This window comes from Polyergus mexicanus, unplaced genomic scaffold, assembly GCF_030449975.1.
Source record: "Polyergus mexicanus isolate NDT 795.1 unplaced genomic scaffold, iyPolMexi1.0 SCAF_15, whole genome shotgun sequence".
NCBI lineage: Eukaryota > Metazoa > Arthropoda > Insecta > Hymenoptera > Formicidae > Polyergus > Polyergus mexicanus.
Window position 1 is genome coordinate 4194797 of NW_027223335.1, and position 24850 is coordinate 4219646.

The following is a 24850-nucleotide window of genomic DNA, read 5'->3' on the forward strand; positions in this document are numbered from 1 at the left end:
ATATTGGTTAATCCGCAATCCGCATGGCTTTCGATTTACTAAATCAGCAATTTACTAGATGTAATACCGCCACCTACATCTATTTTAGAGACTAGAATTATGTAGTTATATTCATTTTCTCACCATTGGTAAAATCACCACTTGGTGCGTTCTTGTACCACATTTTAAAAATAAATTATGGATCGGACGTATATTCTTCATTAATGGCTTTAATTGCATATTTTATTAGCTACATGTAATTTTTTAAATTCTAATATACTATATAAATATCAATATATATATATATATTTTATTATTAAAATATTTATATGTGTATACCTATATAATAGTAAAATGTCGAAACAAAACTAGAAAATTAGAGGAAGATAAACGATAATTTTTGGACAATTATAAAACAAGAATCTGAAAAAAAAAAAGAAATAGTTTTAATAAATATATTTATATAGCAAGCCCAACATATATACGAAGAAACAAATAGAATATGAAGAGAATAAGCCTGAAAAATCTTCGCAACTATGAGATGATTAATATTCATTAATTATTATTTCATTTATAAATTTTTTTAATTTTTTACTTATTAAAAAATTAATTATTTATTTTTGTCTATTTAGATAATTTAAATAAAAGAATTCGAAGAAATCGATTTTTTATATTTATAAAATTTTATAAAAATCTATATTTAAAAAGAAATATCGTGCATTTTTTATTAATCAGAAAAAATTAAAAACAAGCCACTCTTAACAGAGGCATGTCTTAAAAATGATAAATCGACACTCAATTGTATCAAAGTTCTTTAAAAGTCTATTAAATGTCTCAAAGTTTATTGTTGCTTTTTTTTGGTCACGATGATTAGTTTTTCATTGTGAGCAACTGTCGAAATCACATATTTTGACAGTTCGGAAATAATCAATAATAGCAATGTAAGTAATATTATATTCGCATAAGTTTAATATACATCACACACACGCATATATACATATATATATATATATAAATTATTTTAAGCGTTGTAATAATTTTTGAATCTTATATTGGTATATTTCAACTCAAATCAACGTAGAACTTCGATACAACCCAATTCCTCTGTTGCATATCGACAAATTCGAAGAAACTGAGAAGAAAGAAGATAAAGAAAGACCATCATAGGGCGAGAAAGAGAGACAGATATGAGGAGAGAATACGTACGTATACGAGTAAATGAGAGAGTGGGTAATTGAAAGATTGGGAGAAAAGAGGGATAGAAAGGAGGGACGAATAAAGAAAGAGACAGATGAAACCGGACGATCGTGGAAGTGGTATCTCTTTGTGCAGACGATTCTCGAGCATCCGGTATTGCTGGAGCGCGCACAGAGTTGAAAGTTTGCTTCGTTTTTTTCGCGTTGATTTGTATGTACGTACATCGTAAAGGAATACGTATAAATGACAGTTTCAATCGCGTACTCACCTTCGCCGCATATAAGTTTCGCGAGTTGCGTCAATGTTACAATGAAATATACAAATGCGAGAGATAATTGCGTTAATAACGGCTTATCATAAAGGCTACATTATAAAATCGATTAGCCGAGATTGTTTTTGAAATTGTTTGCACAGACGTCTTTGTCTGTTGAAACAACACTAACACGATTGAACGCCGATGAAGAGATACACGGACGACTCGCTTTTTAACTTTGCTCGAGGAAGACAAAAGAATCGGAGAATAAAAAGAAAAAAATGATCCAGATCGCAATTTATAAATTGGGTGAGTGCTAAATATTAATGAACGAATTGCTAAAATGATTAATATGATCTTATATTTATTTATTCTATAATGAACTAAATAAAATTTTACCATAGATATTTTATTGTATAAAGAATAAATTAATTTGGGGATATATATATAAAATATTTATTTGCCAAAGGCTTATAAATATTTCAGATTTGATTTGAAAAATATGAATATTGAAAGATTTTTAATTTCTCTCTAAAGGATTTACTAATCCGATATTATTATATAATTACTCATATGATATTAGACATTATATAATACGTGCTAAAATTGTGGCGATGTAAATTTCGATATACGATGATTCAGTGCAAGGATAATTCAACACTGATAATTAAACATAACATTTATTTCCGTTCTATCCATATGTTGAATAGCATTCACGTGGACACCAGCTGTTCGAGATTTCAAATCAGCTGACCTAGACGTAATATAAGATGAGTCGGAAAGAAAACTTGGAAAGAAGAATCAGCAAGTAAAATTGATTACAAATGTAATAATTTAGTTGCATATAAAAATTATACGACTGTAAATCTGTAATGTAAGACAGATTATCCGAGTGAATTTAAAAAAGACTGACTTAAAATACAATCTAAGATAATGTAAACAAGAGAAAAAATTCTTCTTCCAAAATCATGCAAAGGAAAATAGCGATTGCGTATGTATCAAAATTAGTGACAGTGAATTATATTCCAGAAAAACTGAAATAAATACAAACGCGAGTATGGCGTATTAAAAAATAGTTTTCAAGTGTACTTGAAATGTAACGGAAGTGACAACCGGAGAGTAGTAATTTACGCGTAACGTCGAGCGATGGATCTAAAGAGGGGATAATTAAAAGAGATTGCTTGCGTACAGTAAAAAAATAATTGTATTTCTATGCCACACATCATGTTCGCGATAAGGTTCGTATTGCTCGGTACTCTGATGTTATCCTCGACAAAAGTGTCATCGGAATCGCATCTGGCAAAGTGTTGTCCGCCAGGAAAGATCTTCTCAGGGCATTCCACAGTGGAGTGTGTTTCGGTATCGAATAGCATGATAGAACTTTATGTTCTCCATCGAAATGTTCCTGCGGAATTCCAAGGACTTCCGCAATGCGATGAACCCGAAGACATTGTAACAACACCACTCGACGATTTCGATTCCAATTTCTTAGAGGTAAATCGTCAACAATTGATTGGATTAATCTTTTTATAGGATCTCATATGATCTTGATCTCTTATTTTAATATTCTTGCGTCGAGGTAAAAATCAAGTGCTCTTAATTTAATTAAAAAGAGAAACGCATTTATGATGAAATATATAATAAAGAATGGAAAATACAATACAATCTTTTTATTATAAAACTAAATAATATAAATTCCATTTCAATTATATGAGTTATGCTAATTCTTGATTCTGAAAAAAAGCCTCAATCTTTGAAGTGAAATATCAACTAGTCCCTTATAATTAGATATGAACCACGCTCCTTCAATTTACCCGAGTATATTTGAATGCGTTACGTTTTTCTATATTCTAATATAAAAATGTAAATACTATGTGATAAGAATACTAAATTTTCTTTCTAAAAATGCAGAGAATATTGAGAAAAACGGAATTAAATATATTTTTAATACCGTTTATACAATATATGTATACAATTTAGAAAAAAACAATAATTACATGTGTACTTAGGATCTTTTTAATAGTATTTTTCTTAAAATTAATATTGCCGCGCCATTTAATCAAATATTGTCCAATTTAAATTTTTATAAAAATAGATTATAGGAAACGCTATATTTAAATATAACAATGTTAAAAATGTATCGAATCTTTCTCCATAAATTTAATAAATTGTTCGCAGGTTCCAGCTTGTCTCGAGATACTTTACGAGCAAATAACTGGAGAAAAGACCGTAATAATTGTTTATTGTCAATCAAATAAAGATCGTCAAGTAAAAGCGATCGACACATCCTTTCCGCAGCTCGCGTATGTTAGAAAATGTTGCTCTCATAGTAGCATATTTGACAGCCGCACGAAAGCTTGCGTGCCTAGGCTAAACGAATCACAAAGTCTCTTAACATTTTTATCCAATGGATCGGTTGATGTAGATTTAGTGGTGATAGCTAACGAAGGTCCACCTACGTGCAAAGGTCCGATCGTAGATTACGAGATTGATAAAGACGATATTTTCTTGCGAAACGGAACTTACTCGGTGAGCGAGGCAGCTAAGATAGTTTCTAAGCTTTTTACGGTTGCATGTCCTTTCATTCATAAACAATTTTATCCCTATTATTATTATACATAGAGATTTAATCTTCTCAAGTGAACAAATTATCTTCAATTGTAAAAAAAATTTGCAGATAATTTAATCTTCAATCTTGAAAAGTAAATTTTAAGTCAGATTTTTATTATAAATTAATTATTTTCGTTCTCTAAATAGATTTTTTTTTTTATCGAGATGAATTTATTAATAATATTTTAATGCCATATTAAATTAACTTTTTGAGAATTCTGAGATGTAACGTATGTCATGTACGTCTAAAGAAGTTTAGAGATGTTATAATATTTCACATAATTATCATTATAGTTACATATTATAAGACTTTTTTAAAATAAAAAAAACTTTGTAAAATCTTTTGTATATTATTCATGATTTTATATAATATAGCAACAAAATTAACTGTTATTTATCTTTTGAATGCGCGAATTAAAATAACATTAAATGGCAAATAATTTGGCAGGTAATGGTTCCAGTGTCCAAAAATAATTATATCATCGAAGAGGAATTCTTTCTTATCGAGGATAACGCCTGCCTCGAAATGCTGCCAAATTCTATGTTTAATAGAAGATTAGTAGCCCGCGTTTGCAGAGATTCGAGATTCTGCGACAGAAACTCCTGCATTAGAAAGTGTTGCGCCGAGGACGAATTTTTTTATACTCGGGGATGTAATAAACTTACTACGCCCGAAGAACCAATTGAATTTCACCAGGCTTTAGCAAACGTCGTGAATCGAACGAAATCATCTACTTTTAACATAAGCAAAGGTTGCTCTAATAAAATCTAAATGTCTTATTGTTTTCTTGAAGAAAAAATTCATCTTTTTATATATATATACAAGGTATCCTGAAATTTGCGAATTGAAATACAATAACAAAAAAGTTTTTGAAACATTAAATAAAAAAAATTATTTGCGATTTCCGGAGAGAGAGAGAAGGAAACCTTATATATATATATATATATAATTATAAATAAAATGTGTGTGTATATACAATATATATATAAAGTTACTGACGCAAATTTTGTTCTGATTGCTTAGATTACGGAGTCTTGATTGGGAAGCCGTGTAAACATGGCATGTATCCCGTGGATCCAAGAGAAGAAGAATGGTCATTGACGACGGAAGGACATGTTCTCGCCGAAGGTTATCAGATCTTCGACCAGAACAACTATTGCATGGACATCTTTTATAACAAATCGGAATTCGATCATAATTTTCATTTGTTTATATGTTTCGAAGACCCAGAGATACCTCAAGACACTCCAACGAGGTACAAAACTTTTATTTTCTTTTAAACTTTAAATCGCATTATTTGATAATTATATAATAATCACATTTTTTTTTTTAGTTTATTTAATAATCATATATTTCTGTTACTCTATTCAACTTTATTTTTCATCGTCAATCATATTCTTTTTGGTAAACTTTACCGTAGAGAGAGAATGTGTTCTTAAAAATTATATTGAAACATGCTGAAACATTTTGAGATATGAAAGGAAAATTGTTTTAAAATAAATAAAAATTCATACGTATAAGTTCAAATGCTAAAGTGAATGCATTGTATTAAATTTGTATTGACATTACATTCATAACTATGAATTCAAGGCTCCTAACTCTCTCACCGTAAATTCTGTCATACTTGGCGAAACTCGACTGGCTTGATTTGTTTAAACTTCACAAAGTTCAAACAAACATAGCATGCTGCACAATACAGACGGTGCTCGATATTTGAAAGTTGTAAACGTTTCGTGGTATACTCGATTAAAGAGAAGCATTCATCAATGTCTGTCAAATTGACGAAAGCAACGGTGCTCAGCCATATGAACATTGAACAAACATGTCACGCGTGTTTACTGCGAAATATGTAATATGTAAAAATGTGAAATACATATTTTTCACTCGGCTTGATAGATACCAAATGAACACCGCCTTGGAAATCACTAGTTGCGCTTTTCTGCTGATGACTCTACTAGTATACGTGTGCCTTCCGAGTCTACAAAATCTTCACGGTAAAACGCTCATGTGTCACATAGGCAGCCTCTTCCTGGCTTTTACTTGTTTAGCCATCATACCCTGGATTATGCCCGCTAGTGTAATTGAAACAGAGGAGTTAAGAGCTACGACAGCATGCAAAGCTTTAGGTTGGTTATACGATACATTGTCATATATATCAGGAAATATGTATAATATATAAACAATGTTAAGGAAATAAGAAAATATTTTTTCAGCTTACATTATGCTTTTTTGCTTTCTATCGTCATTCTCCTGGCTCAACGTCATGTGCTTCGACATATGGTGGACTTTCGGGTAAGTCATTTGCGATAATACGATCGGATCAAACTGGATAATCGAGGCAATTGAATAGATGGGGCAGCGCGCGAGTATTTTCCGAGAATCAATAATCATTTTTCTTTGATAACCAACCCTTTAATACCAAATAAATGATAAGCCTTTTTTAATGATTTTATGACAATGATCGTTGATAGTCTATGATTACGAAAATTATTATTAGTTGTCTCATCTACCCGATAAAGCTTCATTAGCCTTCTACAGAATTGTCTCATCGCTATCACCGTTCTCATTAACCCTCCCATCATTCCGAATGCGTCTATAGATTCTGTGTACAAAATTGTTGTACTACGCGTATACCGATAGTTAAAAAAATATAAATACAACGCCAAATATTAAACAGTGAAATGACTCAACGCATTTTATATAGCGCCAACGTTATATGGATATAACACAGAAAGCAGAAAGTATATAGTTTCATACAGTAGTTTTAGCTTGCGTTTGTTTTGTAAAAATCATCGTTACAATTTATAGAAAATAATTAAATAGAAGATAATTTTTAATAGAATGAAAGAATGATATTTTGATTTATTTGATTATTAAGAAAAATCTCGTACATATTGTGCGATATAAAAAAGCAATCTAATGATTGCTTCAAATTGGAAAGTGTCTTGCCTCCGATCTCCCTCGACGGTTACGAACGTTTATATATTCAAGATGCTATTCTGGACGGGAGATTTGTAAATATACGAAGAAAATAGATCTCCATGTCTTGACGACGACGTATTTTAATACCGAAATCTCGATCGGGAATTCCACGAGTTCGTTTCCTATACATTCGCATTCTCATTCATTTTGCATTAAAAAGCAAATTACGTGTTATTCGTGCGATATTTGCGAAATTTTATGGTTGGATTTTTAATTAATAGATTTCTCGAATTAGAATTAGATCATCTGATCGAATTGTTCTGGATGACACAATTTTTATGACGTGATACGCCATGCACGTGTTCCGTTATTAGTTATTTTCAATTTTTTTCATCTATCTATTTGATTAATATTAAGAAAATATCAGCTCAAGAAAAATATACAGGGTGAATTTCGAAATTATCGCTCTTTTTAAAGATTAATGCGTTCTTTGATGTATTCAGATTTAATAAGTAAAATAATGATAGCTTATTTTTCGCAGAGTTTTACGTGGCAGTACGATTACAAAGGCCCGTGGACATAAAAAAAAATTTCTGTTATATTGCTTGTATGCATGGGGCCTCTCTCTGCTAGTATCAATCCTGGTGATCATTGTCGACTACACGGATATCCTGCCAGATTATTTGCGGCCCGATATTGGCAATACGAGCTGTTGGTTTACACGTGAGTCATCTGCTGGGACCAATTACTGCTGTTTGAGATGATGTAACGTAAATTTGTCAGTGCTAATTATAATGTTCGTGGAAAGATCGCTGGCCTTGTAACGAAAAGTTTGACTCAACGTTAAAGATTTCACATATACTCTCTTGTTATTATAATATATGCATTAAAGATAGATGGGTTTGAGAATATGGTACGAGTTTTAATCGGAAAATTTGTTCAAAGTTTATCGTATTGAAAAGAAGGCAAATAAAATCTTTTTCTTTGATAGTTTCTATCGCAATTATTATCCGATAATTAAAAAGTTTCTGAGTAACCATATTGATCGAGCTGGTACAGATTCAAGCCTCATTGCGCCTCAATATATAAAGTGCAAAGAAACTAACTACTCGCGTAAAAAGTATCGTTTATATCGCTGAAATAATGCTGAAAAAATTGCGTTCGGTAATGATCAAGAGAGATCCGCGACAAGTGATCGTTTACGATTTGAAATGAAGATAAAGATATGCATTACTGAATCGTTTTAATGTGGTTGCATTTCCTATTTGAATATGGTAAAAAATAATTATATCTTTTATTATAACAAATACTAATGATGTGAAAATAATTAAATATTAGCATCACTGCGGGTGTGTGTGTGTGTGTGTGTGTGTGTGTGTGTGTGTGTGTGTGTGTGTGTGTGTGTGTGTGTGTGTGTGTGTGTGTGTGTGTGTGTGTGTGTGTGTGTGTGTGTGTGTGTGTGTGTGTGTGTGTACGTAAGAGAGATACTACGTCATCCAATGCGAATATTTATATTTATGCGAAAAATACGTGCTCTCTATATTCTTTAATCAAATGTTACAGAAAATCCAGATTCGTTCAGCGAATTAACTTTCTTTATCGGCCCCATAGCGATTCAACTGATATCTAACGTCGTGTTTTTCGTTCTCACATCGGTACATTGCAATAAGGTGAAAGCGGAGATAAAAAGAGTAACTACGGATCCTATGGATTCTAGGAGCAAGCGATTTCATTCCGATAGAAGTAGGTGAGTTATTTTATTTTTTCGTCAACTTTCTCTCGGCTAGAGAAAAGCTCAATGATCTCTGTTTTGTCTTCAAATTACAATCATAAACAAGAAAAAGATACTTTAACAATAAATTCATGGTTAACGTACATAAATTCTGACATATGTGGTTTTGAGATTGGTTTTACCATCTTCGAGGGAGAGCATCTTCCCCGAAATCGCTTTAGTACTAATACAACTACGCGTAAAAAAAATGCAAGAATCATTCACTATTTAAAACTAGAAGCACGGTAATAAAAATCGTATGTGTTTGAAAATGCGTTTAGTTTATACACCATCGAATTCAGTGATGAGTTAGTCGAAATACTGTCGGTCTTTTTTTTTTTTTTTTTTTTTTTTTTAATGACCAATAGAGTTGAATTTTAGTTACATGTGAATAACTTTGTTTTTATAACAACCATAAGAGAATTTTAATTTTAACAGAAATTTTATCGAGTTTAATCTTTCTTCTATATGTAATTAATTTTTATTATTACTATAGTTTAAATTGTATTTCACGCAAGGATCTTTTCAATATCTATAATATTTTTTCCCAATAGATTTGTCATGAATATCAAACTGTTCATCGTTATGGGAATATCCTGGAGCTGCGAGGTGGTGTCGTTCTTCATGAAGAAATATTTAAATTACATTTACTGGCATTACACATTGTTCTACGTTAGTGACGTCTTCAATTGCCTCCAGGGCCTATCGATTTTTATTCTCTTTGTCTTGAAGAGCCGCGTTTACCTGGCCCTTCGCAGACGATTGGGATTAAATAGCAAGAATAAATCGAATCCAACGTGTAACGCGACCACGATTTTGCAAGATCCTTACAGAGTCAGGAAAAGTGCGAGCAGCAGTACGTTAATGACTACGTTTGCGATCAGTTCGGCGCCATAAGGTAATAATTCAATTGCTTAGTACAGATGAATAGTTTACGCTTAACTTTTTTTACATATATTCGATATCCCCGCTCCATCCGAATTATTTCAGACTATCCTCTACTTAACTCTTTTGTACATGTGCGTGTGTATGTGCGCGCGCGCGTTGTGTGTGTGTGTGTGTGTGTGTGTGTGTGTGTGTGTGTGTGTGTGTGTTAGATAAACCAAATACGTATATAAATAACTATTATCAATATTTTACTATATTCAACATGCCCAACGATTAATGCATTTTAATAAACTAATAAATTTATCATAATGAAAAAGAAAGAGAAAGAGAAAGAGAAACAGTTTATTGAAAGAGGTTTTATTGAGAGCCATTATGAATGGATTATGTTCCGAACAAGACCTCTTAATTTGCTATCTGGGATAATTTTATCACCCTCACAGAATACAAGGAGTGAATAATTGGCACAAGGGTAATTGCGTTTCATTGGACGTCATGCGAATAGTGTCATAAATAGAGCATAGGGCCATTGTAAGAAATTTGCTTTGATATTACCATGTATTGTATCGATATACTTACTAATAATTATCTTGGCTCTCAGAAATTTGTTAAGAAAGTTTATTAGAAAAATCTGAGAACGGTAGCGCGAGAGAAAGAGAAAGAATATTAATTTTATCTGCAATAATTTACTATGCCATAATGTTACCAAGAATATAAAAAAAATTAGATTATCACAAATTAAAAACGATATTGTATTGTTAGACAAGTACAATGTATAAGTAAGCATGATTTTGTGCGTGTGTGTGTGTGTGTAGTAGATTAAGTACAAAGTCATGTATGTATATAAAAAATCATCGTTTAAATTTTAATTGATTTCTGATATATTTTTGCGTTTTTAAGAATATCCTTTAATACAATTGACGAAAAGTGACTGACCTATTGGTAGTATTATATGATGCGTTTTTTATACAGCACAAACTATTTCTTTTAAAGGAGAACTATTTCTTTTTTCTTCAACTATTTCTTCCAATATCTCTTTACGCGGATAAAATTACGATCAACGACAAGCACAAATTAAAACCGCTATTTTTGAAACAATATTATCAAATAATTAAATACAGTAAAGCTTTTTAGGGAAGATTATAGGATGTCTCACTATACTTTTATTTCCGCGTATTGTATTACGATAATAAATTATTTTTCTAATTAGTAGTAATCCGCAGGAATAAAATAAATATCGAAAACTCCATAGATAGCAAAAAATTGCTTTTATTTTTAATATACTCAAATGGAGTTTAACGATAAAATAATTTTTTTTTTTTTTTTTTTTTTGTTTCGCAAAATAATATGTCTACTTGCACTAGGATGCATTCATCGGTTTTTACATTTCCATTTTAATATCAAAACGGCGGGTGAGAGCAAATTTTTTTGCCACTTCGAAACTAAAATCCACCGGTTCGGTCTTTCTTCTACTATTGAAATACTCCTTGAAGAAAAGACTAAGATGTATATCGCGGCTATAATTCTTTGACAAGTGATGCTAATATTAAATCTCGTCCAATTTATCTCTTTCTAGCATAAATGTATCGCTTAAAATCATAAAGTCTATTATAACACGGCCGCCACTTAGTCATCAATCACTCATCGAGCTTCTAAAATCAATACACGCTTAATAGTAGTACGGACCAGCGCACAAATTGATTGCGTTTCTTGCATACATTGCGTGTGTGTTATAACTTGTTACAAAAATATCTTTACACAATCTTGTGTCACAATCTTTAACCAATGATTTTCTTTCGCAGGAACAAACGATAATTCGTTTTAATAAAAATTAGCGTTGAATAACAAGTGAATCGCGATAAAATTATTATTACGCGTTATTTTACTTATTATTGATGTTATTGCCAGCACTATGTGGATATATCTCTTCCGCAACAAGTCTCTTTTCTTTTCATTTAAATACATAACAAAATCAGCAATTACAATACAAATCTATTAAAACAATATATGTACAATACATACATACATACATACATATAATAAAAGACGTTTGTAGCGTCTTGCTTATAGATTTCGTGCGTAAAGTATAATCGTCAAAAAAAAAAAAAAAATTATATTTGAACATTATTATAAATATATACATCTATAATATAATAGTTTCTAGAATAAAGTTTTCGGACGTATAAATTCCGAAATCTCCTAGAACCATGAAAACTTTAAATAAACGCATCCTTTCCTCGTAACATAGTATAAACATACAAGATTTTTCACGATCGTTTCCTCATTTTCTATAAAGAATGATCGCATTTATACTATAGAGTCATCACCGATCTAACAAGAATATCGATGATTTAGCATCAGATTGAATAAAGTTGAAAATCCATTTAAACGACTCAAGATAATTACAACTATGATATCCCTGCCATATCACTATTAATTATTTCATTTTCAATCGGTTATCATTAAACCTCGTCCTTGTAATAATTAATTAATATCTCGCCAATGATGATAGTTATATAAATATAACTTATAATCTTTAAGTAATACCTTGAATAACCAAAATAAGGGCACTTTTGGGTATGCCGGGAAATAAAGACGGACTCTTATGAGGTTGACTTTAAATGCGAATTAAACGAGATCGTCAGGGTTTTCTCTCGTTCGCGGTCTCCTCGAGGTCCGGATCCTCGTTGATGATCGAAATGTCGCGCATCGACGGCCTGCGCGCTTTCCAAGCTTCCGGTGGGGCGACCGGCGTGGTAGTCTTTGTCAGGAGCTTTGGTCCCGAGAGCGTGATGATGATGGCACTCGCCGGCGCTGTCAAAAGCACCGAGAGCACGCACAACGTCAGTATCATCTCAGCGTATTCGACCTCATGTTGGTTATCCTTGTCGACCTCGTCGAGAGTGACAGGAGCCAGGGCCGCCTGGACAGTCGCCTTGGCCATGCAGGACAGAGCGATGAATATTTTCTCCTTGAGATTGAGCTTGGAACCGATTCCGCATAACACCGTTATCCCGATCCGGATGACGATGCCGGCAATCAAACAGCCTAGCCCGAGATAGACGGTCTTTCCTTCTAGCTCATTGATCTTGATCTGCATGCCGGTAATGCCAAACAGGATCGGCTCGAATATCATCCAGAAGATCTCGAAAGATGTGGCCACCGGATTCTGCAACGAAAAAAAAAGCATACAGCCGCGACAGGATACATGTGATGATAGATGTGATAAGTAGGGAGAAAATTTTGTTTAATTTCAAAAATAATTAGAAATATAAGAAGAGAAATAATAAACAGAAGTTTATATTTATATTTGCCGACATACAGGCGCGTAAGATATGAAAACGCTACGACTTTTCGAGAGAAAATGATTTCCATAAAATAATGATTTTCCATCGAATTTCCTTTAAAGGATAACCGATTCTGTATTCGGCGATGATATCGCATCGCATTGTTCGTGAGCTCGATATCGGGATATGGAAATCTTCCAACGTTGCATGGAAATACAGAATATCCACAGTTCACGGGGTATGTGCAGGCTCGTATTTAGCGCTATTGTTTACACGCGCACGCGATGCGCGTGTAAACAATAGGAAATCTCGACGATATTGATTTATTTAATTTATTAATTACAATTTTCTGATAATGGCACGCGTCAGCCTCGCGGATACAAGAAAATAATAACATAATATATGCTCTCTCTAATATACGTTTTTTTTAACGTATTGTATTATTATATACTTCTAAGATAATATCAAATAGATGATATTAAACATTTTAAGGAATATGTATATACATATAATGATATATGAAATATTTTACAGAAAATAATACGATTGTATTTTTATTCGTATTAAACTATACATATCACCGTCTATCTATCTAATATTACATATACATATATACGTATGTGTGTGTGTGTGTGTGTGTGTGTGTGTGTGCGAAATTATATTTGCATTCTAATCCAATTATATATGCGCGTTTAGTCTCGTTTAATTGCGCGATATATCTGATGAGATTTAATCACATACGATATCGCATATATGCGGAAAACAATGTTTAAACTCGGGATAAATTACATCATTCATCATTATTTAAGACAAAAGGCATTGCCGTCGCCGCATCATCGTGCGATTGTTGCGTAGTAATTAATCCGACCGGGATATGTTATGGCCGATGGGCTTCGACGGGGACATACGAGACGCATATCGCATACGGGGGGGTGTAATATCGACAGATGTGCTGGTTACAGTCACGTCACGGAACGCGTGTGCGAAAGAACGCGTCGCCGCCACCGCCGTCGTCGACAGCGGGAATGCGACGCGAGATGCGGAAATAGGAACGAGCCGGTTGACTTCCAATCCGCACCCCCCTCCCCCCCCCCCTCCCCAGCCCGAATAGCGACGATACGTCGGCCTGAATATTTCACGAGATTCGAGTTATGGGGGTAGGAGAGTGAAGCGCCGCCGGCGCCTTCCGTCACCGATACCTCTTCCTTCCGCCAATAGATTAAATATTTAATATCTTGTATGTTTTTAGATGGAAATTTTGAAGAATTGATAAAAAGATATCTCGATACTTAACTCGCAATATTTCTAGGAATTGATTTAGCTATGGTTTCGTCTACGTTGTCTTTTTTCGAATCTTAACAAGGTTTACGAAAATAATTTACGAATTTAACATATAACAGTATGTATAACATGTATGTTAAATAGATTTATACGTAATTCTTACAAGTTATAAGAAATTCACAAATTTTCTATCTAATATCCGATATGTGAATAAGAAAAAAAAAAAGGATTGAGTAAAACACTTGAATAATAAATCTTTTATCAGCGATTTACTCAAACGTCAGAGAAAACAATATTAGATGGAAACTTTTTAAAACTTGTATATAAATCTGTACTTACGTCGTCCACTTCCCAACCTTCTTGTTGCCAAAAGTAACAGCTGACGAAAGCTGCAGCTACGACCGCAAGCGGTCCAGCACCGCCGAGCTCGATTGCCTCGCTGCCAAAAACCGCCAACAACCCACCTCCGAGTAACATCAGCACTCTAAGAGGCACCATAAACGGCTGCAACATTAGCGCATAAACGAAGCGTTAGGATCCAACGGAAGCACCGCATCATAATTACCAAGTGATTTATTGATCTCATTATGAAAGATAAGTTTCCAAATATGAGCGTCTCTCTCTCTCTCTCCCCTTGATATACACGCTCAAGACATATATACGCTCGATACGGTAAACGTAGACGATACACTTGAGTAATATCAGGAGGAGTTCAAGCTCGCCTCGTAATAGCGCATTTTCATTGTTCAAATAACGATTATTAAAAACATTTCGCGTTCTTGTGCTAAAATCCTTTCGCAAGAAGCCTACGGAAATAAGACAGACATATAAATTATAAAAATGAATTTTTTTATGTTCGAAGCAGGATAATCCTGGGCGCTATAAAGATGAAAAAGAGAAAGAAAGTAAATATAGTCTACGAAGTAATATAAACTTAGCGTGTGACAATAGCATATAAATAGGATTTATGAAGAAAGTAACAATTTTAAACACATTCTTCTCTACATTGTAGTTTAAGTTTATCCGAAATCGTTAAATCAGGTTGCAGCGTGCTAAGAATACTGCAACTATCGGCGCAGTGCCACGGCATTAATCCTTACGCGAATGATACTTCAGATACGATGAGGTGCCGATGCGGCGCCTAACCGAGTACTCGACATCTCCTTTGTCGAAACCATTTGCGCTTAAATATTTAATTTATCTAAATCGATGATCTTCGCAGATCTTCGACCAAATTGAATTAAATTTCCAATCTTTCGCGATCGATGAAGGAAACGCCGCAGTGTCGCGAAATCTTACAATGGTATCTTGTAATAAATAAAATTATATAGATATTGTTAAAAGGCAATCGTGTCATTAAATGTATATTTAATAGAAGATACATTATATTATTTCATGTTATCTTCTAGAGACGAAAACGGAATCTAAATTGTCTATTTTGTCTATTTTGAGTATCATTACTCGCTTAAAACTTATCGGGGGCGGATCTATTTTCGCAAGACGCTTGCGTTAACTATAAACTTCCTGTCGATTTCTATATAAAATATGAACGCGCGTTCCTCGATAGATAAAAGTCTTAAATAACTTGGATATGTAAGAAGAGCAAATGCCACGCGTTAAATGGGAAAAGGCACACGACAAAGATGTGTCTAAAAGATATCCTATTTTTCTTTTATGAAGCTTCTCAGAATTCTTTGACGGAATGACTAACGGAATTTCCAAATGTGCTTAAATTCATCGGAGATCTCATCGAGAGTGAGAGAATATGAGCGTTTATGTGTCGGCGAAAGTGCCCTCGCGACGATACTCGGCGGTTTACGAATGTGGCAGCCTGATTGTACACAATCCATAAAGTGTTTACAGAGGATTTTCACGGCAAAATGGTAACTACTCTAAGTGGATTTATCCGGCGATAGTAGATTTATTCGGATTTGCGAGTGTGCTCTATCCTCGCGAGTGCTGCTTTGGCGGTATGCAGCGGAATCTACCGCGGGGAGATTCACCGTGCGGCGCGATGTGGGGTGAACGACACGACGACCCGCCGGTTGACCCTATTTTCGCCCCTTTATTCTTGTATCTCGATCTGGAATATCGTCGATTTCGTATTATCCGACTAACCGCGTGTAACGAAGAAAATGACGCAAAATGAGCCAATTTTATGCAAATTATATTTACACGAATGAAAATAATTAAAATGGCATCCTTGAAAGCTTCTTCTTGTGAGAAAGGCGCGATATTATTATTTAATGCGGCATTGTTTCATATCTTTCGCGTGTATTTCAGGATCGAAAGGTGGGAAAACTCTGAAAATAGCGATATATATATATATATATATATATATATATAGTTGCTATGTTACGTATACTTTGTACTTTATATCGTTTCTTCTCGAAGCCACGGTTTTCCCAAACACCGGCTGACATAATTTATGAATGGAAGCTATTCTCTCTTAAAGAGAAAGATCAAAACACATCTACGCACATCGTGTCAACTCCGCTTCGTTCGACGCGGAGTGTCCAAGTACGAGAGAGATGAGGAAAGTAATATCTCACCCTTGTACATTTTCTAATATAACTCGCATATTAGATCGAAAACGCAGTTCACAATTGTAATTTCTATCGCGCGATTTAGTAAGTACTAACGATTTAGAAAGTACTTACGTCGCCTCTTTCCGGCACGTATTTGGCCAACCAGCCCCACATGATACCGAATCCCAGACCGCCGATAATAGCGATGGGCCCCTGAAGGATCTGGTACCATAGCGCGTCGTGGGAAAACATGATGCTCTTTATAATACCGTAAACCGCCACTGATGCCGCATCATCAATCCCGGAAACCGCGATAATCAACGTCGGAATGCCCTGGAAATATATTACAAACTCATTAATTCCATGAAAATCAAGATTTTACATCAGAATTTCATTTTCTGTACTAATATGTCGCTACATATCAACCGTATCAATACATAACAACGTATATACATCGATGTATGCGTACATCATATTTCTCATCAATATATTATAATAATCGTATTTATGAATAAAAAACTTAACGTTACATATAGATTCTGATATCGTGCAGTAATATAATATCGCGTGCAATCGTATAAAGCGGGAGTTGTAAATATGCATTGACCATTTATACGTCATGTCAGCAAATGTATAATATATATTCCGAGTTTATTATTTAGCTCTATTGCGACATTATATTACAGATTTTCAGATAACATGCCCGCAGAGATATCGTGTAAACATTCTTTCACGTAACAATTATGGAAGAGAAAAAGAGGAAAACCATAGAAAACTATTTTAAAGAGTAAACTACGAGTACTCTTTGATACAGGATTCGATTTACATGTAGTTCGTTAATGAAGATTTTTTTTATTGCCACGCTTGTGAAACGAGCAGATTTTGAACGAGTTCAAAGGGATTAAAAGATTACACGAGCCCATAAATAAATTAGAAGAAATCTTTTCCAAAATCGAATCCTTTAAGACGAGAGATAGAACGATGCCCGCGAGGCTAGCGAAAAAGGAAAACTATAAAGAGGAAAGAAAAATCAGTCCTTTCGAACTTGGTATTGGTTGGAACGAATACAACTCTCTCTCATTTATTTCTAATGATATAGTTTCGGAAATGCATTTAATAATGTTGTGTTATTTCATTAATATAAAACTTTTTATATTTATTTCGTATCGTGTTTGAAATGGTTTAATACATATCTCGCGATTTTCATGTAGAATAATAAATAGAGGAATAAAGAGAGAAGAAATTTTTATGTATTTTCAATAATCTTGTTTTAATTAAAATGTGAAAATGAAATTAAAATTAAATATTACAAATCAAAATACTTTCGATTTAAGATATCATCGAGAATAATACATCAAAAACTTTTTAAAAAATGCTTAAAAATATTAGTTATAAAAATATTTAATGACAAATCATTTCTCTCTTAAGAAATAAAAAGATTCTGATCTGATGAGGCAGAGAAAGAAAGAGAAAGAAAACCAGATGAGGTGCTATTGAGAGTAGTCGACGATACTCGAGCACGATCCTTATAGTGTCAGGGCAGCGTTATCGGTGTCACGATAGCTCGCTCGGGATTTAAGTCTGCCGACTATCGTGATTCTCGGAGTCGGACTACGAAAAGACTGAAAGAGAAAGAAGGAAGACATGTAATAGATCGCGGCACACGATCACTACGTCAAGATCAGCGGAGGAGGTCAGCGTTCCGAGTTTCCTTTCGCTCGTCATAAGCTTGCGTTCGTGAGTCCTTACGAATACTCTTGTAGGTACTCGTAGGGCTCTTACGGCGACGATCGGTCAATGTCTCGTGGTAAAATTTTCCATCGCGACGCGATAAGAATCCTTGATATATCTCGCAACCGACGAGTATCAAGAGCCTGGCGTGGATCACGTCGGTACGTCTCGCCCTTCCGGCCCGGTTGCATTACATTCCGCCAAATGAAGAAGTATTGTCTGGATCTTTTTCGACTCATGAATATCACATTCACTGCAATAGTCTTTGTACTCTTCGAGCAACTTTCACTCCATTTCCCAAACTGAATTATTTAAGTCCGGTACGTTTCTTCTTCCATTTTGTCTTTTTGTTCCACTGCAGCTTTTGTATAATATCGGATCCTTACGCTGCCGCATTGCAAACTTTTGCAAATTTCCTCCGATACAATTCTTCCAGCGTGATTATATAATTAAATTGGGAAGAAAATCGCGATTGTATACCGTACGATGCGCCTGAGTTTCGGCTGATTTCCGATTCGTACAACAAAGAATTTCAATGAAGCGTCCAAAATGTCGCGCAATGCATAAATTAGATTTCGCGAGAATGATATTCCATTGCCCGTGAAATCGTTATCGCGCTCGGTTATCGTGTTCCTGCATAATAAGACGAAAGAAATTTAATTATTCTCGCGCGCTTATTAACACGGAAACTCCTCTAATGCGCCAATGTTGAGCGCGTCAAACATAGCGCTCGCATACCCGCATGCTGTTATTCGCTTTGCAAGGACATTCAATTAATGTAAAATATATGAGCCGCGATGTAATCAATTACTCGGGCGCTAACAATTAAATATTAATTTAGTAACACTTATAATAACCACCATCTGCACCGTGTAATCTATTCATTTCTCTTTGTTGAAAGTTTGCAAAGCTCTGCTCTCTTTAGTTTCGTTTACATAATTTATTTAATTATATAAATTGCAAAATTGCGAATAAAATAATTATTTCAAACGTGAAAAGAGAAAAAGCAAAAAAAAAAAGAAAAAAGAAAAAAGAAGATCAAAAGAAAAAGTGATAGAAAAATATATCGTATACATATCCGTATTATAAAAAAAATAACTGCCTGTCAATAAATATTAATATTTAAACAATGGTGTAATTATTCTTAAAGAAAAATCTTACGAGATTAATCTTACTGTTTATTATGAGCTTAAAGTCTAGATTTAAATCTATTTCATTACTCGGTGTGTACAAAAGTCGGGCAAAATTAAATCCAGAAAACTCACGACTAATTTTTTTTTTAAATGAGAGATGAAATCTCGCGATGAGTGAACATTCGACAAAGGACTGATTAAACGGTTTTACCTTGGCAACTCCGTAACCCTTGGCACGTAACCTGAAGAGACAAGCCACCACAACGGCTGGCGAGACGGCCGCTATGATACTTCCAAGGAGGAAACCCCATATCCAGGGTAAATCCAAGAGGTATTTCGTCAACGCTGCCACGACCGTTGCTTCCACCGCCCATGGTATCAAACTCATCTTCGGCACCGTGATCTTTAATCTTTTCAGAGCGGTTGGATCGAGATCCAAGCCCGCTCTGGTAAGTATGATAACCAAGGCGATTTTCCTGCAAAAAAGGAAAAGAGAAAAGTCACATTTCGAGAGAAATATGTAATAATTTTTTCAGGAGTGCGCGGTATTAGTAAGTAACTGGGAGCGCATTATGATTTGATCACTACGGAAAGAATATCCGCTATCAAAAGTCAACTCTCCTGGAAGAAAGAAAGTTATTCTTTTCGTTAAAAAAAAAGTTGCGTTAGAGAAAAAGTTCACTACACGTGGTTTTGACCACGTTACGCATATTTTCAAGTTCGATAACACGTTCAAAAGAAAAGGAGTTAACCAACTTTCCTATAATAGAACGTAGAGAAGGTTGACATATCCCTTTTCTGCAATTCATGCGTCTTCGAAGCCTTCGAATCCGCCAAATCGAAAACGGGCGACAAAAGTTTCGGAGAGGCGCTCTCATCACACACACGCCGAGCGCGGCTTTACGATGAAAATTCAGATGCGGACGATCGTTAAAGCCTTGGTTGTCTCGAACTTTCGGAAACCCGTTTAGGAAAGGCACACCTTAGGAAAGTTATCCTATTATGAGTTTCCCGGCGAGAGAAAAGGTTTACGAAGTCGCGCTGTATTTTGCACGGCGTGACGCGACGTCGGCGTCGCTCTCCGATCGCAGGGAAACGCGTCGAATTTACACCGACATAACATATGCTGCGTTAGTTTCTCACTAGAATATTACGAAATGCGCGCTACACCATGCATGCATCGTTAATTCTTTTTATTTATTGTGTTATTTAATGTTATTTAATTGTTTTGTTTAATAAGCCACAATTTTTTTTAAAATCCTAACTTTAAACAGAGAAATATCTTCTCGGAATATAAAAATTTGGCGTAAAATAATAATATTTATTTAATTTACGCAAATAGTTTCTTAATCAAACTAAAATAGTTTATATTTTTTAAATGGACATTAGATTTTATATACGGTATTGGCCAAATTATCGAAATTAATTTGGAATGTAAAAAAGCACAGAAAATATTCAGCCAAAAATTATAATATGTTACAAGATGTTATAAAATTTCTTTTCAAAACGCGATTGCGACAAATGTCGGAAAGTAATTCTTTGTAATTATTACAATTAACCAACTTAATGAACTTTCGAGAAAAGATGCGTAAAAATACCGCAATAATAAATATAATAATAAACAAAGGGCAAATGGGAGTTGCAATAATAGCTTTTTATCAAAGCGCATATCTCGCGCAATTTATTTATTTATTTTATTCCAAGTAAAATATACTACATCAAATAATAATCATAAAAATTATAAATTAACAAACTTTTTGTCACACAATTCCCTTATCGAAATAATTACGCGAGCGATAACCCTATATAAATTACTTAATAAATAATTAATTTAAGATTTAAAAAAAACCAAATATTTAGCACAAATTAATTTTATTTTACGTATTGCATATTAAATGTGTTGCGGCAACGATAAATTAATTTATTTAACAATTTTTAGCGCTCACCTTTTTCTCCGGTATATAAGATATTATTATTTATCCGAGAATCATTGAATCAAAATTTATCATGTAAATACAATCGGCAAATTTAATTATATTTTCGAATATTTTAATATCCGCAAATATTTATCTTTACTTTTAACTTTATATTTATTCACTTATGTAAAAATGTATAATCTCTGTAATTATGAAATAAATTACAAATTATATAAATAAATCTTCCTAATAGGTACGCCTTGACGTTGGTGAGAATGCTTTTACAGCATTGTCACGAGTCGCAAATAACTCATATATAGTAGGCGTATTTAAGCGCGCATTAGTGCGCATCGATTTTTAGTGTTTCGCGAATGTTAGTAGCATCTTTGCGTGATATTTCGATTTCACTCCTATAGGCGCTTCGATTTAAATCGGTTAAAATTCCATCAATTGTTCGATAAGGACGGGATGGAAGTATCTTCCATCGGATTTAATTCCGTTTCGTCTCTTGTCTAATACATTATATGATATCGTCATATCATGTCTTTATATGTAAATAGCCGAACACCATGGCCTTTTTTCCATTACATTTTGAAAATATATATCTACTCTGACAAGAATCGAAGCGAATATTAATCGCATTCCCATCAATCAATTTTGTCTTTTTCCGTTTCGGATTTAACTCTTAGTCCAAATTATCTCGTCGATTCGAGATACGGTCCTCGCCTGAAACTGGATATTATTTTGCGATCAAAATTCGAAAGTTTTATTCAAAGTGTTAGGCATCTGTTTTTATCGTGAATTTGATAAAAATGGAAATAAAAATTATTTTTAGAAAGAAAAACTTGTTTGTTTAAAAAAAAATTAATAAGCTCAATAAATTAATTCTCATTATTAATGATCCAAAGTGTATCAAAACAACGGATATTTATTAGAATAAATTTTCATTTTTTGAGAGGAATATAATAGTTATGTGATAACAGTTACTCATATCGAAAGAACCAATCACAGAAAAGAAATAACGATAAATTTCGAGACTTTGAAGAGGACATTCGAGTATCGACCTAACGTGCCTTTTTGAATGTATATATATATATATATATATATATATATATATATATATATACAGAAAATATTCTATTAAATATTATTATATATCTTTAGAGCGTGCATCATACAATATATTCCACATGTAGAACGCGTACTGTAAAATGATATTTTGCAAACTTTAAATGAGTTTTGTATTTGATTTTAGTTATCTAAAAGAAAAATTACACGTATAAGAAGATTAGCATCATTATTGCATTTTGCACATTGTTATATTATACGCTACGTAAAATAGCGCGCGAGATTCTCCAATCGTGTTTTAATATCGAACAAATAATTTTCCTCTCATATGCACGTATACGATACGTATAATAATAATAATAAGATAACAAAAGATATTTATTTTTAATTAAAATATGGTGGGGAAAATTGCTCTTCCGTTAATTTTATTCTTTTCTTGTGTGATTGTAGTAGGGTTAAACATTTCATGAGATGATTAACCCGTAAGACTACGGTCCACTTGTGTAATAAAAATATAATAGAGACAGTAAACACCGATGTGAAGCATACGATAGATCGATAATTGATAATATCGAATACGTTTGCATAACGTTTCGTGAAACATGAATGCGCGTCTCGATGTTTGCTTAATTGTCGCGTAATATAACGCGGCCACGCGGTGAATATATAAAACATACGAACGATCCATGACTTCATGATTATGTAAACGAAAATGAATATTGGATTATAATTTAGTAGCGCGAAAACCCTCTCTTGCCGCCGTTTCATTTAAATTGCAAAGTGCAGTTGTTTGGCACGTTGGATTAGCACGCCAAAATTTTAATCTTCCATATTCAAACTTCCGGCATTAGATCCTTATATCTGATTTCCGAAGAGTTTCTTCTTGTTATAATACAATAATTTCGCAATCGACGTTACGCGTTCTACATTCAATTTTGTACACGTGTATCATCCATCAAAAATTTGCATATCATCGAAAAGGCGATCAATTCTGAGCAATCATCGAAATCCATTGCTCGCGGAGTCGTGTAACATCGCTGCTCTGGTTATCCTTGTAGATTAAAGTGATCTAATGTCGAAGGCGGCTCCATTCTCATGTGTTGTATAATTTACGATCCGTATAATCAATAAGTCCGCATCCGTAAATAAGTCTATGTCAACGAACTCGTTGCAGCGATCTGCATACAGTGATGTAGCAGAGAAATTTTACAAATAAAATAACTCTCGCAATCTTTTCATTACATCGAGAGAGAAAGCAATAATATATAATGTAAACATACATATACAATATTTATACATTGATAATTATATAAATAATTATCTGAAAAATATGATATCGAGTTTCACACACATTGCTAATAGATATTATATTATTATAAAGTGAATTGCGAAGTTCTAAACGTGTAAAAATTGAGATATTTGTCCATATTATATTGTATAAGCGTCACGAAAGAATAGATGCGGAGGAGAGAAAATAAACACCCGTTATGTTTCTTGTAAATATCACGTCACTTCAATCTCGCAGGATCAAAGGAATTTTTTCCTTAATAAGAAAATAAGCGCACCTAGAAGGATACGTTCTAGTGCGTCGTGCAAATTGCGCGGTAAATGGCATATGTCGCAAGAATATTTACGGCCATCCATGCTCGTACATCTTATCGATGTGGAAGCGTGAGATTCCTCGGAAGAAAAAAATACACGAAGAAACGCGACTGATACGACTTGCATTACTGAGATATCGCTGAGATATATAAGTGGAAAGTTCTGAACAAGTGGAGGAATCAAACGTGAGAAGAACCTTTCTCCCTCCTTGATGATCGATATCGAAAAACTGTATTATTCACATATCGTAGTACAAATAACACAGATTCTATTGTAGACTATTATCGAGACTTATCAAGTTATTTTGCAATTTTTGAATATTATTGCATATCCACTTAAGATTCATAAACTCGCAACAAGATTGCATTTCTAATCATTTGGAAATTAAATCACAAAATGTTTTCGATTGCATTTCAAAAATTATATCGAATATATGATTTTCCTCTATTCGAATTTGCAACTATCGCTAACTATTTCGATAATTTTCTCATGATTAATGATAAAAAAAAAAAAAAAAAAATTTACACAAGTCAATAAGTAAATCCGTGATTTAATCACTTATTAGTTTTGGGGTGTTGCGATGTTTACGCTAATATATAAAGGGTAACTTCACTCCAAATTTAAACGTGCATGCAAATCACTGCATAATCTCTATGTTTGTTCGTTTTTAGCTGCATTTAGCTTAG

The 24850-nt window shown here is 33.6% G+C and overlaps 2 protein-coding genes across 9 annotated transcripts in view; one reads left to right on the forward strand and one right to left on the reverse strand.

Annotated features, from left to right (window-relative positions):
* The first annotated feature begins 843 nt into the window (after positions 1–843).
* On the forward strand, positions 844–11632 carry LOC138939743 (G-protein coupled receptor Mth2). Of its 4 annotated transcripts, none has more exons than XM_070307852.1 (12): positions 844–920; positions 1061–1738; positions 2140–2923; positions 3608–3958; positions 4488–4791; positions 5064–5295; positions 5937–6166; positions 6254–6332; positions 7504–7685; positions 8526–8709; positions 9288–9631; positions 11421–11632. In XM_070307852.1, exons 3-11 carry the CDS (start codon positions 2642–2644, stop codon positions 9628–9630), a joined length of 2187 nt encoding a protein of 728 aa, XP_070163953.1. In that variant the 5' UTR covers positions 844–920; positions 1061–1738; positions 2140–2641; the 3' UTR covers position 9631; positions 11421–11632. The 4 variants fall into 4 exon arrangements, with proteins under 4 accessions (XP_070163953.1, XP_070163952.1, XP_070163951.1 ...); XM_070307851.1 differs by lacking the exon at positions 11421–11632 and having other exon boundaries at positions 2140–2255; positions 2459–2923; positions 9288–10631; XM_070307850.1 differs by lacking the exon at positions 11421–11632 and having other exon boundaries at positions 9288–10631.
* Positions 11591–24850, reverse strand: part of Nha1 (Na[+]/H[+] hydrogen antiporter 1) — a 29709-nt gene continuing 16449 nt past the window's right edge. For all 5 annotated transcript variants that reach the window (XM_070307857.1, XM_070307855.1, XM_070307856.1 and 2 more), the window contains 4 exons: positions 19790–20054; positions 16847–17047; positions 14526–14690; positions 11591–12787 (listed from right to left, as the gene is read on the reverse strand). In XM_070307857.1, coding sequence (XP_070163958.1) covers positions 12260–12787; positions 14526–14690; positions 16847–17047; positions 19790–20054 — 1159 coding nt within the window. In that variant the 3' untranslated portion in view covers positions 11591–12259. The remainder of the gene's footprint in view (positions 12788–14525; positions 14691–16846; positions 17048–19789; positions 20055–24850) is intronic.

Excerpts from the sequence above, each read along its gene's own strand:
- LOC138939743 (XM_070307852.1), top strand. The coding sequence starts at position 2,642 with ATGCCACACATCATGTTCGCGATAAGGTTCGTATTGCTCGGTACTCTG. Across the intron at positions 2,924-3,607 it reads TCGATTCCAATTTCTTAGAG|GTTCCAGCTTGTCTCGAGAT; the intron begins GTAAATCGTCAA and ends AATTGTTCGCAG. Across the intron at positions 5,296-5,936 it reads CCTCAAGACACTCCAACGAG|ATACCAAATGAACACCGCCT; the intron begins GTACAAAACTTT and ends TCGGCTTGATAG.